A 15,533-nucleotide genomic window follows, 5' to 3' on the forward strand; every position below is an offset into this window, starting at 1 on the left:
AATCAGAGTAGCAACTCTCACCCTGGCAACTGTCTGTCATTTCAGTTCCCTCTCTCCCTGGGGACACTGTGAAGCCTACAAATGAATGTCTAGTAATAGCATGCTTAAGAGTGCTGAGAATGTATATTTTGTAACTTGAAAGAGATTAGCTCCCCAGCTATTAGATATGGAAGTATGTCATATTGATTAGAGCCAGACTATCTAGGATTTATTTTCTACAGTTTTGCTTTATTTTAAACAAGCAAGCTTTTAATAAAATAATTGCACGTCAGTTAAAAAGTTCTATGAAGTCTTCAAAAAGGCTACACATCACCTTTAATCTCAGTAATAAGTTAGAGCAATACATTTAGAAAGAGCCACCTATAATAACAAATCAGAAGGCATTTAAACAAGTGTTTCAAGTTACAACAAACAAATCTGCTAGTAAAGCATGAAGGAACTAGTGAAAGCTGAGGGCCGCCTGTTGCCCATCACTGAGTTAGACAAACCCACTGCTGACTTCTCAATTAGAAACAAGTATTTTACAGAGATATTATGTAATTTTTATGACCCTTGCTTAGAAAAGCAATTCCTACCTTTGTCACTAAGATCATGAGAGGACTGTTCTGACAAACAGCTTGTAGATTCACACAGATCTCTTTCGCAGTTTAACACCAACGGATATTCTACCACCTCTATATCCTTTGAGGGTAGATCAATGCATATTTCTTCCATGTTCTCCCCATCAAATTGAATATTCTTTTGATTTTCCAGCAAAACAGCATCATTTTGCACTGAAAGTTTTGGTTTTTCTGTATTCAAATACTGATCTTTGCAGAAATCTCCTTCTGAATGTTTAGTTGCATCTCTGTTATCTACACCTTTCTGTAAAAAAAAGATAATACACAGGATAGGGACTTGGCAAGAGGATGAAAAATTGCAAAAAGTTCATCAAGTTCCACCTTCTTTAAATTCTGGGTTGACCCAGAGAAAGGCAAAACAAAACTTCCAGTAATTCAGCTAAAAATGTAACTAATTGAACCTAATGTTAACTAAAAATAATCCTGACAATTGGATTAATTCCATGGAGCAATAGTTGTATAATTTACTAGTTATAGCTACCAAAACCATTACATGGATTAAAAATGGATTGGGTGCATTTCTTGCATTATATTAGTGAATCTAGCATCACCACCTCTCTTGACAACAGCATATCACTTTTACAATAAAAAATCTTTCCACGGTAATGGTGTTGAAATAGTTTGTCTCACCTGCATGGGATAGTTCTCTGATGAATAAGAAAAATCTTCACCTTCCACACTATACCAACTACAAGAAAATAATACAATTACCATGAATACCAGTATATTTTATTCATACTTGCCAATTCTCCCGGAAAGTCCGGGAGACTCCCGAAATTCGAGTCAGTCTCCCGGGCTCCCGGGGGAGATGGCATTTCTCCCGCATCTCGGATTTCACCGAGAATCGCGCCATTTGACGCGATTCTCGGTGAATCACGCCATTTTGGAGGGCGTCATTTTGGCCCCGCCCCCGCGACGCAAATTACGGTTTTGCAGGGGGCGGAGCCAAAATGACGCGATTGGCCTCGTCCCGCCCCCTCTCCCGGAAACTTTGGCAACTATGATTTTATTACAATGAAAGAGTGGAATTTCAATGTAATTATGTAAACTTTTATTAGGGCAGAGAAAATTGTAGGTTTTGATCTGGGGGTAAATTCATAAATTGCATGTGATAATTGTCTAAATCCAAAATAAAGTTTCATTAATGATAAAAGTGGTTAGCTCATGAGACACATGACCAATAAAGAAGCCTGCTTATGTAACAATTTATCTCCAGGTTCGTCCTCCCAGTCAGGGAGACAATGTACACCACTAAAATAATGGTGGCTTTATGCAACTGAAAGGGAGGTCAAAATAGTCCAGTGTTTCTCTGGCAAAACTCTCATGTGCCACATTGAAATTTAACCAACACTGCATCTATTACTGAATTTTTTTTAAAAAAACACGCACTTAAGTACTCCCCTAATACCATAATATACAACCCAGGACCACCATGCTATGCAGCCTTAAATGTCCAGAATATAGTACAGTCTCATATGTCCAGCATAACAGAGCTCAATTGGATGAGTGTGTGAGGAAGAACCAATTTGGCCAGCATGTAGCACATACACCAATTAGGTCAGCATGTAGTAGAGACACCTGACCACCAATACTCATTGCACTGCTGCCACTTATCCATAAAGATGTATCAGAAAATACAGTGCCTTCCTGGTACATTATAAACTTGCAACTAGTGCTGTCATTGTAAGTGCTTCGCCTGCTTCTCTTTCAGTGAAAAGCCCACTGGAATCCACAGACTTCAATGAATTAGTTCTCCATACAGGAGAGGCAACTATATCCAGTGACAGAGCTGGCTCTTTCTAGAGCCCAGCCACTACAGCTTAATTTATGTGTTGCAATCAGGTTCTCTGGCACCTGCACAAAAATCCTAAAACTGCTGTTGGCTGTAGCCATGCTTAACAGCACAGTCTTAGAACATGGGAGGTGTACGATTTCTGCTACATCTACAGAAACTCACAATAAACAGTTATCATAACACTGGAAGCTACTTATTCTCTATGGAAACACAGTGACTTTAGTATTGAGCATAAAAATCTAACATTTCATCTACTACATATATATAGGGAGGTACTAAGCTCAGACTGGGGTGGTGTTGGTTCTGTAACCAGGGCTCCATTGAAGATTCATGTGGCAGGAAGTACAAGAATATGGTTGCTATATGTAGTGCAACTCCAAACTACTGTATGTATAGTAGGCTGACCCCACACAATTTCACTCTATTGTTGGAGCAGTGCTAGAACAGAGAGCAGCAAATCCTGATACTACAGCATTTGGCAAGAAGGCCTTAGATATTAATTGATTATTTTACAATATTACATTTTAATTTTGTATATATTAAGTTTTGCTTGACAATTTAGATTATTACCATTAAATAGGTCAAGTTGTTAAATGTTATAGCTCTGTCATATTTCTTGGTCAATATTTATTGGGATAATTGAATATGTAAATCTTATATTTTAGAAATAAAGAAAAAAACAGGTCTCCGAAATGTCTTATTTATTTATCAAGCTGCGATTTTCTGGCGTGTCTAGAAAGTGGAGATGTTGCCTATAGAAGGGCCATCTTAACAACATTATGGGCCCCCGGGCAAAGCAGTGCACTGGGGCCCCTAGATATAGATATATAGAGATAGATAGATGTACTTGCTAAGTGACCCCTGAAGGTTTTTTTTGTATGTTTTTTTCTTTTTCAGGATTATTTAATCTCATTAATAGCTGTGCCTATGGGGCCCCCTTGCCCCTAGGGCCCCCGGGCAGCTGCCCATCGTGCCCAATGGAAAAGATGGCCCTGCCCTATAGCAACCAATCAGATTCTAGCTATCATTTTGTAGAATGTACTAAATAAATAACTAGAATCTGATTAGTTGCTGTAGGCAACATCTCCACTTTTCAAACCTGCTGGAACCTCGCATAAATTCAACCCCATATTTTTTTCTGGGTTCATGTTTTTACGCACGTAGACATATATCAGATGTAGCAACTAAATAAATTAATAACGTTCTGTACTATATGAGTTGTACATTAGTGATGTTTTAAATCAGAGTACATATTTCAAATCAAATTATTTAAGATATACAGACTTGGAACAGTATTTTGTCCACAACTGATGTTGTTTTTTAACTGTTAGCGCTCATTAACACCTATGTGCTTTTCTTTTGCCAACGCCACAAAAGCATAGATGAATGGGTTTTTTACAAAACAATCATAGTGTTTTACAATTCAGCACATGAAAAGCCATGGAAAAACAAGTGAAAACACATCAGTTTTCGTGTTTATCTTTACATGTGTGTGACTGATCACTGAATGTTCCACGGGCTTCAGCGTGCTAGGCTACAAGGATATATAAAATAATTTTACAGCATTGGATGTACTACCTGTAGGATGCAGATTTTTATTTTGTGTACTCAATTCTGGCAAAATAATATATAATAGGGATGTGCACCGGCGACTTTTGAGGTCTCGTGTTTTGTGTTTTGGATCCGGATTTTCGTTATTTTTGGGGTTCGGATTTGTCTCGCAAAACACTTGACGAAAGGTCTCGGTTCGGATTTAAGGTTTTGGATTCGGATTTTTTTGGAAAAAAACATAAAAAGTTTAAAAATCAAGTTTTTGGGCTTATTTTCACTCCTAGGCTATTATTAACCTCAATAACATTCAATAACAAGCATTTCCACTAATTTACAGTGTATTCTGAACACCTCACAATATAGTTATTAGTCCAAAACGTTGCAACAAGGTATCTTTCTGGACTGCGTAGAGGAGTGGGTCACCACAATATATATTAAAAACCCTGAACTTTTATGATTCGCACCAATAAATGTACCTGGACTGCGTAGAGGAGTGGGTCACCACAAGATATATTAAAAACCCTGAACTTTTATGATTCGCACCAATAAATGTACCTGGACTGCGTAGAGGAGTGGGTCACCACAATATCTATTAAAAACCCTGAACTTTTATGAATCGCACCAATAAATGTACCTGGACTGCGTATAGGAGTGGGTCACCACAAGATATATTAAAAACCCTGAACTTTTATGATTCGCACCAATAAATGTACCTGGACTGCGTAGAGGAGTGGGTCACCACAATATCTATTAAAAACCCTGAACTTTTATGAATCGCACCAATAAATGTACCTGGACTGCGTATAGGAGTGGGTCACCACAAGATATATTAAAAACCCTGAACTTTTATGATTCGCACCAATAAATGTACCTGGACTGCGTAGAGGAGTGGGTCACCACAATATATATTAAAAACCCTGAACTTTTATGATTCGCACCAATAAATGTACCTGGACTGCGTAGAGGAGTGGGTCACCACAAGATATATTAAAAACCCTGAACTTTTATGATTCGCACCAATAAATGTACCTGGACTGCGTAGAGGAGTGGGTCACCACAATATCTATTAAAAACCCTGAACTTTTATGAATCGCACCAATAAATGTACCTGGACTGCGTATAGGAGTGGGTCACCACAAGATATATTAAAAACCCTGAACTTTTATGATTCGCACCAATAAATGTACCTGGACTGCGTAGAGGAGTGGGTCACCACAATATCTATTAAAAACCCTGAACTTTTATGATTCGCACCAATAAATGTACCTGGACTGCCTAGAGGAGTGGGCACTGGGCACCACAATAAAATATATAAAAAACCTTCAACAGGTCTGCATTACACTACACATACGGCTGCTCCTCCATCCTCTCCATCATATACATGTTGGAGTTTTAGCGTGTGACAACCTCTTGTTTTTGATAATGTCAGTGCATTTTGAATATTTTTCAATTTGCCCCACACCACTGAATGAACTTTATCTATGATACGCATCTATCTATCTTGACTGCGTAGTGTGGTGGCCCCGGTACACAATTTGGTACCGAGGCCACAATATAATTAAAAAACCCTCCACGTGTCAGAATTCCACCAAAAAAGGGTATGGACTGCGTAGTGTGGTGGCCCCGGTACACAATTTGGTACCGAGGCCACAATATAATTAAAAAATTGGGCATCAACAGTCAACGTTGTTTAATATCTGATACACCTCTATCTGGACTGCATAGTGGAGTGGCCCCGGTACCCAATTTGGTACCGGGGCCACAATACCTCCTCCAAACATGGTACAGACAATTCGTCATTGAGATCCCATCAAGTATGTTAAAGACAGACAGGGTCGAAGTGTTATTCGTTGACTTTGTAAACCCAAAAAACTGTCCCTGTTGCACATAGTCGTGCAATGAAGACTGACTTTTTCATTTAAAGGCACGATCTTTCAAGTGTAGTGTTTGTAAGTCTAAGTCATATTATACTTTTGGTAAAATTGGTTTATTTTGTTCCTCTTTATGGTAATTAGTCATAGAATTAAAGTATGAAATAGAATTAAAGTATGAAATAGAATTAAAGTATGAAATAGAGTGGTATAGAGTTGTAGTGTGGTATAGATAGAGTGGTCCACACAATATAATAATAAAACCCTCAACTGGTCTGAATTCCACCAAACAAGTATCTGGACTGCGTAGTGTGGTGGCCCCGGTACACAATTTGGTACCGAGGCCACAATATAATTAAAAAATTGGGCATCAACTGTCACCGTTGTTTAATATCTGATACACCTAAATATGGACTGCACAGTGGAGTGGCCCCGGTAGTAAATTTGGTGCCGGGGCCACAATACCTCCTCCAACTTCCAAGTGTAGTGTTTATAAAGACAGACAGCGTCGAAGTGTTATCAGTTGGCTTTCTTAACCCTAAAATTGTCCCTGTTGCAAATATTCGTGCAATGGACAGTTACTTTTTTATTGAAAGACTCAAGCTTTCAAGTGTAGTGTTTATAAAATATAAACAACAATACAGTAGTTTTAGAGCACGTCAATACCTCTTGTTTAAATTATGACACGGCATTTTACTTTTGGTTTCATTTCTTGAATTTTTTAAAATTTGGTTTTACTTTTTGAACATGGCAAACGACTGTTGATTGGTCATATAATGCCAAAAAAAAAGTTCCAAGATGGAATTGTCCTTGGGCCCTCACACCCACCCTTATGTTGTTGAAATAGGACATGCACACTTCAACAAACCAATCATTTCAGCGACAGGGCCTACCAAACAACTTTGGCTGAAATGATTGGTTTGTTTGGGCCCCCACACCAAAAAAGCTATTCATCTCTCCCTGTACAGACTAAACAGGCTCTACTGAGGCAAGATGTCGTCCTCATCCTCAACCTCTGATTCCTCTCCCCCTACAGTGTGTACTTCCTCCTCATCACACATTATCAATTCGTCCCCGCTGGACTCCACAACCACAGGTCCCTCTGTAGTATCTGGAGGGCAGTGCTGTACTTCATTGAGGAATTGATTATTCATTTTTATAAACATCATTTTTTCAACGTTGTGAGGAAGCAACCTCCTTCGCCGCTCACTGACCAGGTTCCCCGCTGCACTAAAAACTCTTTCCGAGTACACACTGGAGGGGGGACAACTCAGGTAAAATAGAGCCAGTTTGTACAGGGGCTTCCAAACTGCCTTTTGGAGTTCTACCACGTCACTACCTCTAGTTAATTTAGATTGCAAGGCTTGTAAATATAAATACTTTTAAGATAAAAAAAAGCAGGCTGCACAGACTGTGGAGCTAGAAAGTGAAATTAAATGGACCACGTTACTTTGGTGGCTATCTATGCCCCCCCCCCCGCCCTACACTTGTAGTTGAATATAAATAAAGCAGCCTGCATAGACTGTAGAACTAGCAATTCAAATATACAAAGAAATGGACAAAGGCAGTTTGGTATCTGTCTGCATCAGATCCCCTCTCCACTAGGAGTAAAACAGAAAACTTTTCAGCCGTTATATAATCTAGAATATAAATAGAAATTGAGAAATGCAATTTGGTATCTGTCTGCATCATAATCATCAACATCCTCCTCAGCGCCAGCTACATCAATATCCTCCTCCCAGTGTACAACATTCACACCTTCATTAGCCAAATCTGTAACTGGACTGTGGGTGATCCTTCCAGCATATGCAGAGGGCGTGCTGCAAATGCTGGATGGAGTCACCTCTTCCCGTACAGTGATGGGAAGGTCAGGGTTCACAACCAACAACACCCTTGGACTCGCCTTGGGGATTTGTGATGTCATCTGTTTAGAAGGCAGAGTTCTTTGCTGTTTTGTTGTTGTTGCTGACAGCATAACTCTCTTAAATTTTTTGTAGGGGGGGGGAGGAGGGCTTAGATCCTTGGGTGAAGCTGGACCACTAGTCATGAACACGGGACAGGGCCTAAGCCGTTCCTTGCCACTACTTGTCGTAATTGGCATATTGCCAACTTTACGTTTCTCCTCAGATGATTTTAAGTTTCTTTTTTTGCTGTTTTTTGAGAACTTGGGCTTTTTGGATTTTACATGCCCTGTACTAGGAGATTGGGCATCGTGCTTGCCAGACGACGTTGATGGCATTTCATCGTCTATGTCATGACTAGTGGCAGCAGCTTCAGCATTAGGAGGAAGTGGGTCTTGATCTTTCCCTACTTTATCCTCCAAATTTTTGGTCTCCATTATATGTAGCACAAGATACTGCAGAATGTGTGAACTTGGTAATATTGCAGTACCAATGGACTTATACTGCTGGATTGGTTTTGCAAATTTGGTTATAATTATTATATATATATTTTTTTTAAAATTTTTTATTTTTTTTTACTTTTTTTTTATTTTTAAAAAACTTGGGAATAGTGGGGAAATAACTATGCCCTTAGAAGCACAGAGCACAGGACACAGCACCACTGGACTGAACAGGACACGGCACAGGACCCAGCAGCACTACGGAACTCAGCAGGACAGAGCACAGGACACAGCACCACTGGACTGATACTGCAGAATGTGTGAACTTTGTAATATTGCAGTACCAATGGACTTATACTGCTGGATTGGTTTTGCAAATTTGGTTATAATTATATATTTTTTTTTTAATTTTTATTTTTTTATTTTTTTTTACTTTTAAAAAACTTGGGAATAGTGGGGAAATAACTATGCCCTTAGAAGCACAGAGCACAGGACACAGCACCACTAGACTGAACAGGACACGGCACAGGACCCAGCAGCACTACGGAACTCAGCAGGACAGAGCACAGGACACAGCACCACTGGACTGATACTGCAGAATGTGTGAACTTTGTAATATTGCAGTACCAATGGACTTATACTGCTGGATTGGTTTTGCAAATTTGGTTATAATTATATATTTTTTTTTTAATTTTTAATTTTTTATTTTTTTTTACTTTTTTTTTATTTTTTAAAAACTTGGGAATAATGGGGAAATAACTATGCCCTTAGAAGCACAGAGCACAGGACACAGCACCACTGGACTGAACAGGACACGGCACAGGACCCAGCAGCACTACGGAACTCAGCAGGACAGAGCACAGGACACAGCACCACTGGACTGATACTGCAGAATGTGTGAACTTTGTAATATTGCAGTACCAATGGACTTATACTGCTGGATTGGTTTTGCAAATTTGGTTATAATTATTATATATTTTTTTTTTTTTTTAAATTTTTTATTTTTTTTTACTTTTTTTTTATTTTTTAAAAACTTGGGAATAATGGGGAAATAACTATGCCCTTAGAAGCACAGAGCACAGAACACAGCACCACTGGACTGAACAGGACACGGCACAGGACCCAGCAGCACTACGGAACTCAGCAGGACAGAGCACAGGACACAGCACCACTGGACTGATACTGCAGAATGTGTAAACTTTGTAATATTGCAGTACCACTGGACTTTTACTGCTGAATGTGTGAACTTGGTAATATTGCAGTACCAATGGGCTTATACTGCAGGATTGGTTGTGCAAATTTTGTGGTAATTAAAAAAAATTAAAGTAGTTTTTGGTATTTTTTAAAAAAACTTTTTTTTATTTTTTTAAACACAGGGGAATATTGGGGAAATAACTATGCCCTTAGAAGCACAGAGCACAGGACACAGCACCACTGGACTGAACAGGACACAGCACAGGACCCAGCAGCACCACTGACCTCAAAAGGACAGAGCACAGCACACAGCACCACTGGACTGATACTGCAGAACACAGCACAGCACAGCACAGCACAGCACAGCACAGCACAGAACTAAACAGCACAGAACTAAACAGCACAGAGGACCACCTAACACACCCTCCCTCTACCCTGATCAATGCCCGAGTGAAGATGGCGGCGACTAGCGGGGAATTTATAGGATCCGAGTATCGCGAGATCCGACAACGGGATTATGAGTCAGAGCCTCAGTTTCACATTTGAATTTGGCGCCAATACCCGGATCTGTCTCGGATCCGACTCGGATCCGCAACGTTCGGGTGGGCTCGGATTTCATAAATCCGAGTGCGCTCATCCCTAATATATAAACATTTAATAGAAGTAGCATTTAAAATGTTTCATTCCATTGAGCCTGGGAAAATGACACTTGTTTGTTATGTTCAGTACACTTGCACCCTAAGGAATGCACAAAAGTCCCACTGAGACTGAAAGCTATTCTGTTGCCAGCTCTGTGCGCAGTGTGAAACAAATTGCTAATTATCCGTGAAGTAAAAAAGGTGCCTTGCTATTGTATTCTCAACATGTAATTTAATTTTCCTGTACTAATTTGAAATTCATTCTCCTGCTTTAAAACTGAAGAGGTGGTTTAGTAAATCAAATGATAACAAACATGGAGCAAAGTTCTAGAGGATGTAAGAATATTTTTAACTTTGGTTTGCAGAAACCACTATGCATGACAAGACCAAGTATTCTCCAATTACATATAAAGCAGTTTGCTAAACATTTGTAATAATTTTCTTTTATGCTGTTATATATGAACCTACACATGATGTGGGCTAAGAGATTATGGGAGTGTTTAATATTTAAGGTTTAACACTTTTACACATATATTTATGATGTAACATCAAGATATTCTATGTCAATGGTTAAACTGCAAAGTCATGTTTTTTGTATAAATTTCATTTTAAGAAGAGTTAGCTATTTAGTATACAGTATAATATGTATGTTTTTTTTATATACTCCCTAACATCCCCTTTGTCCCTTGTTCATCCAGGAGATGGTCTTGCTAAACTAATTATTCTCTGCTATTAAAATGTATCACAATATCTACTGAATAGTACATTGAAACCTACTATATATTTTACTTTAGTAGGGATGTTGCCCCTTAAACCCCTCATCGCTGAGGCTTTTCTCACCCCCTAACTAAACCTATTTTGGAACTTTTTGGGCTGGTCACATACCATTATCAATATCAGCAATTTGATTATCCAGTACCCAGAAAAATGATACTTTTTTTTCCCTAAAAAACTGACTTTTCAGGAAATACCATTAGTTTCCTTATACCTTCTGATGCAGCAAAGAATATGTAAACAATATTGGCAAGAGAGTGTTTTTGTTGTAGTAAAATTGAAAGAAAGCGGAGTAAATGAGTCTGATTCATGTTCACATGTAGGTCAGTTTGTGTAGCGTATCTTGCTTGAAATTGCTCTGTGCATGCCAAGAAACAGACATTACAACAATGAAATGCAGATCTAACACGACTGTCTACGACTTGAAAACCAGAACAGGGTAGGGAAGGGGAAGACCAACTTAGGCCATATACAGTATGGGCATTCCAATGCAGATGCGGATGATTTAAGTCCTCTGTTTGTCATAAGTACACTTGTTTTGACCCATATTTTCTATGGTGTGAATGCCATCTGTAAATGATGATTTTCACGTCATAGTATTTCATTTAAAAATTACACATATATATGCGTGTCACAAGCTATAACATAACTGTATGGAACCAAGATATAATACAAACATGCATTGTATTTCCAGTATTTATTGAAATATTTAATAAAAAATAAATAAAATCTCATTAAAAAATGCATACTGATGTACACTTTTATTGTACATAAACTTGTGGATATACTACAGTCTGTTCTGTGTGTTTACATACGGCAAGTACTGTAGGCAGAGTGTACTTGCACCCAGATTCAAACTGAAACATATCTTGAGATAAGCATGGATTTGAATATGAACAGAACTATGCTGAAGTTGAATGCTCTTTTAAAAAATGCAACTTACATGCAAGTTGCTTTCAGACATGAATCAGGCACAATGGATATGTTTTTTCTAAACACCACCAAGAAATAAATACTTCTTGCTTGGGCATCATTCCACCTTTCCAAAACCACAAAAGCAGGATTGTATACATATTTTTTTTAATAATAAAACAGCATGTTGGAACACATACAAATTTGGATTGTATTATCATTTTGACTAAATCAATTCTTCCAGTCAAAGATTGCCTTTTCAATGCATGCACTTTGAGCTTAAAATACTCAGTTAAACTGTATTACAGATGGTACTATACTCCTGATAAACTCTCCAAAATGTTCCCTGTCTACTCCGAGCTGCTGGCGGAACTGTGCTCAGAGGGGTATCCTCCTCCACACCTGGTGGACCTACCCGCGTATAGTCCTATTCAGGAAATTGGTTCTGTCTGTTCTTAATTCCATTTCAGAACAACCATTATTATCTAAAGACCCTTGGACATTCCTCATCCCCCGCCCTATGCCTCACATCCTGGTGGCTGCCAAATCCTTGACTGCTAGACACTGGAAAAACCATGACACCCCCCAACTGTGTCAGCCCTCTAGAACATTGTTTGGCATATGGCAGGCATGGAATCTATTACTTACTACCTTCATGACAAGCGGCATAAGTTTGATCTCGTTTGGGCCCACTGGTACCTCCAGGAAAGCTGTGATTCCTTGTCCACCTACGCCTCAGTAACTTCCTTGTTCTGTGATCATTTGGGCTCTGAGACATCTCTGGTTCATCCGGTCTGGATGCTGTATCTCTCTCAAAGAGACAACTATGTAATGTATCTTTTTAGTACCTACTGCCGTATCCCTACCTCCCTCCATGCAGCTTGTCACTGGAATTGTATTTGCCACTTCAATTGACTTCGCAACTTCCCCCTTCCTACCTGACACCTATCCCCTCCCCCCATATATATATAACAAAAACCTTGAAGGGAATGACTTCAATGTTTCTCTGATATTGTTTACAGTTTTTGTCTATTCCCTTTCTAAATAAAGAATTAAAAAAAAAAAATACTACAACTGTCTAAGATTTGTAGTGGTGGATTTGCCTTGCATAAAAGCATTTCAAGTCTGGGTGGATAAATTGGTTTATAACCTTATTAAGTCTTAAGGCCAGAATTTTAACATCCGCATATAATAAGGATATAGTCTGGGTAAACTAAATCCTTACCTAGCTTAGGAATTACTAATAATTGCACCAGGCATGTTGGGCAGAGTCTTCCTTCCTCCTACAGCATGACAAATGTTTCAAGAAATTTGGGAAGAAAGAACAATTTGTGTTTTTTTTTTGTTTTTTTTTTTTAGAGAGCTCAAATCGGCAGTCTACCCAGACCCAAAGCCGTGACATTAAAAAAGAAGGGGACTACCATGTTTATCTCAACCTGTGCGATTGGAAGGCCTCCGTTATCAGGAGACAGAGTGGGCAGCACCACGACATCCAAGTAACTAAATAATTTATTATCAGTGTGTTGGACCCTTCAAGCATACATCTCACAGTAATAATCATGAAAGACTGAAGCAGTGCCAGGTATAAGATCTGCCTTGTGTTCAGCTTATCCAACATTTCCACCATGAAAAAAACTTGCATTTCCTACTTTTGCCAGGTATGCAAAAAAAACTACCCTCTTATCAGCATATATGTATTGGGCATTCCTGGCAAAAAAATCTCTGCTCCTAGATTTATCTAAAAGAAATTCTGTCCTAGATTTTTGAGCCCTTAGCCACAAAATACATGACTGTTTGCCAAGTCGTGCTACTCTATATGCAAGAGTGCCCCTCAGGAAGGCTTTGAAGATATCCAAATGAATGGGTGTTTCTGCCAATTGCAAATTCCAGGAAATGTAGCCCTATCACTCTACTACTAGTTCAGAACCCGACCCCATAATTAATAGCCAAAATGGATTGAGCATCCAAAATCTCTCCCCCAGCGACAAAGAAAAATCAATCGTAGTAACCAAACGCATTAATTGTTGGGAAACCAGCGACAGGTCTGTGCAGGAAAAGGTGTGATATGATATGTGAAAAAAAACTAAATTACCAAATAGCAATGGGTTCTCCACAAAAATATTTTGTGCTACTGTACCACATATATGTGTAAACATTAATCAGGCTGCATACACTCAGTTGTAGTCAGTTTAACAATACTGACCACCCCGACATGGACTAAGGCGACATGAGGATTCCGAAGAAGGATTACCCAGACCTGAAAAAAAAAAAAGACTACTTACCAAAATCCAGTTGGCTTCATGTGCCAACCTGATCTCTTACCATATTACGGACAGCCACTGTTTCCGGCAGCTTTATTTCTCTCCACAGCAAAAATGTGACTTTTACAAACATCTACAGAAATTACGTCACAATGGCCTTACTGAAAACGCCACTTTTAAAGCAGCAATGGCCGGACCCAATGCGTGTATAATGCAATCCAATATAACCTGGTTGAGGAGCCTGTGTGGTGTTTAATGTTCCCTTTATACAGCAAATTGTGCCAAGAATGCTTCCTTGTCAAACACTTGGATCTAAGTCCTCAGATAACCACCTTCAGCACTCTCAGGCAGACTCACAAATCTCAAGTTATTATGCCTAAGAATGCCCTCTAAATATGACCATTTCTGCTTATACGTGGCCATTTGTGTCTCAAGTTAAACAGTTTACCCATTCATGGATGCTGTGGTATCAAGCGCTGAGATGTGGTGCATTGTCTGGCCCACACAGTCTCTTGTTTCTTGTAGGTATTGGCAATGTAGGGCAAGATCTGACTGAACCACGCTAATTTTATCAGTTACTCTATTTCTGGAGGAAGAGATCATCTGCAGAATATGTTGTAGACAAAAATCACCATCATTCGACTGGTCAATGAGGAAAGGAGGTGAGGCAGATTGCTACTGATCCCCTGTAGTTTTTGCAGATGATTAACTGGCAAATCTCTCCAGTCGAGTAGCATCTGTGTTGTGGCTGGTATTGACGATATTTAGCCAGCGATTTGACAAAAAGATTACAGAGGGGAAAGAGAGCCATAACAAACCAATACCAAGATCAGGACAAAAAAAATCACAGCAGAGAAGGCAAACATACGTCGTAAACCCCTCTATCGAGAGTTTGCCACTGTGTAACAACCAAAGATCACAAGGCGAAGGGGTTACACAAGTCTTTGGCTACAGATCAGGTGTTTTATTAGAAAACCTAGTCTAGGTGGGAAAATCAATTAGCCACGATATTCCTCAAGACATCACGGCTAACCGACACCACAAATCTTAGCAGATTGTGATGGCCTGTCTAAATAGGTACGTGGAGATAAGTATCCTTGATGTCCAAGGATGCCAAGAACTCGTCCTTTTCCATTAAATAACATTGAGAACGAATGAACATTCGAAAACTGGGAACTCTCAAGTGTATTTTGAGATGTTTTAGATTCAGAATAGGCCGGAAAGTTAAGTCTGGCTTCTGAACAAGAAACAGAAGAGAGTAGTAACCTTGACCATAATCTTCTTGTGGGACAGGAACAATCACTCCTGACATCAACAAGGACTGAATGGCCTTTTCAAGAGCTTCTCTTCTGATGTCTTCTTTGGGAACGGGTGTGGTGAGAAAATGTTGCGGAGGCAACCCTTTCAGGTATAGAGTGTGACCCCTGGATACCACCACCCTTACCCAGGAATCTGTGGTGGAAGAAACCCACTGATCCCGAAATCCCAAGAGATTAGCTCCTACCACCATGGATTTTGGAGGGGGAATTAACAAGTCATGCGGATGGTTTATCAGAAGGTTTGGGGGTGGGAAGTT

At 39.3% G+C, this 15,533-nt stretch overlaps 1 protein-coding gene across 1 annotated transcript in view; it reads right to left on the reverse strand.

Annotated features, from left to right (window-relative positions):
- CCDC9B (coiled-coil domain containing 9B) overlaps positions 1-15,533 on the reverse strand; it is a 270,324-nt gene that overhangs the window by 15,593 nt on the left and 239,198 nt on the right. The window contains exons 15-16 of the mRNA XM_075191871.1: positions 1,251-1,308; positions 576-864 (exon numbers count right to left, since the gene is read on the reverse strand). Coding sequence (XP_075047972.1) covers positions 576-864; positions 1,251-1,308 — 347 coding nt within the window. The remainder of the gene's footprint in view (positions 1-575; positions 865-1,250; positions 1,309-15,533) is intronic.

This window comes from Mixophyes fleayi, chromosome 12 (genome assembly GCF_038048845.1).
Source record: "Mixophyes fleayi isolate aMixFle1 chromosome 12, aMixFle1.hap1, whole genome shotgun sequence".
Classification (NCBI taxonomy): Eukaryota; Metazoa; Chordata; class Amphibia; order Anura; family Limnodynastidae; genus Mixophyes; species Mixophyes fleayi.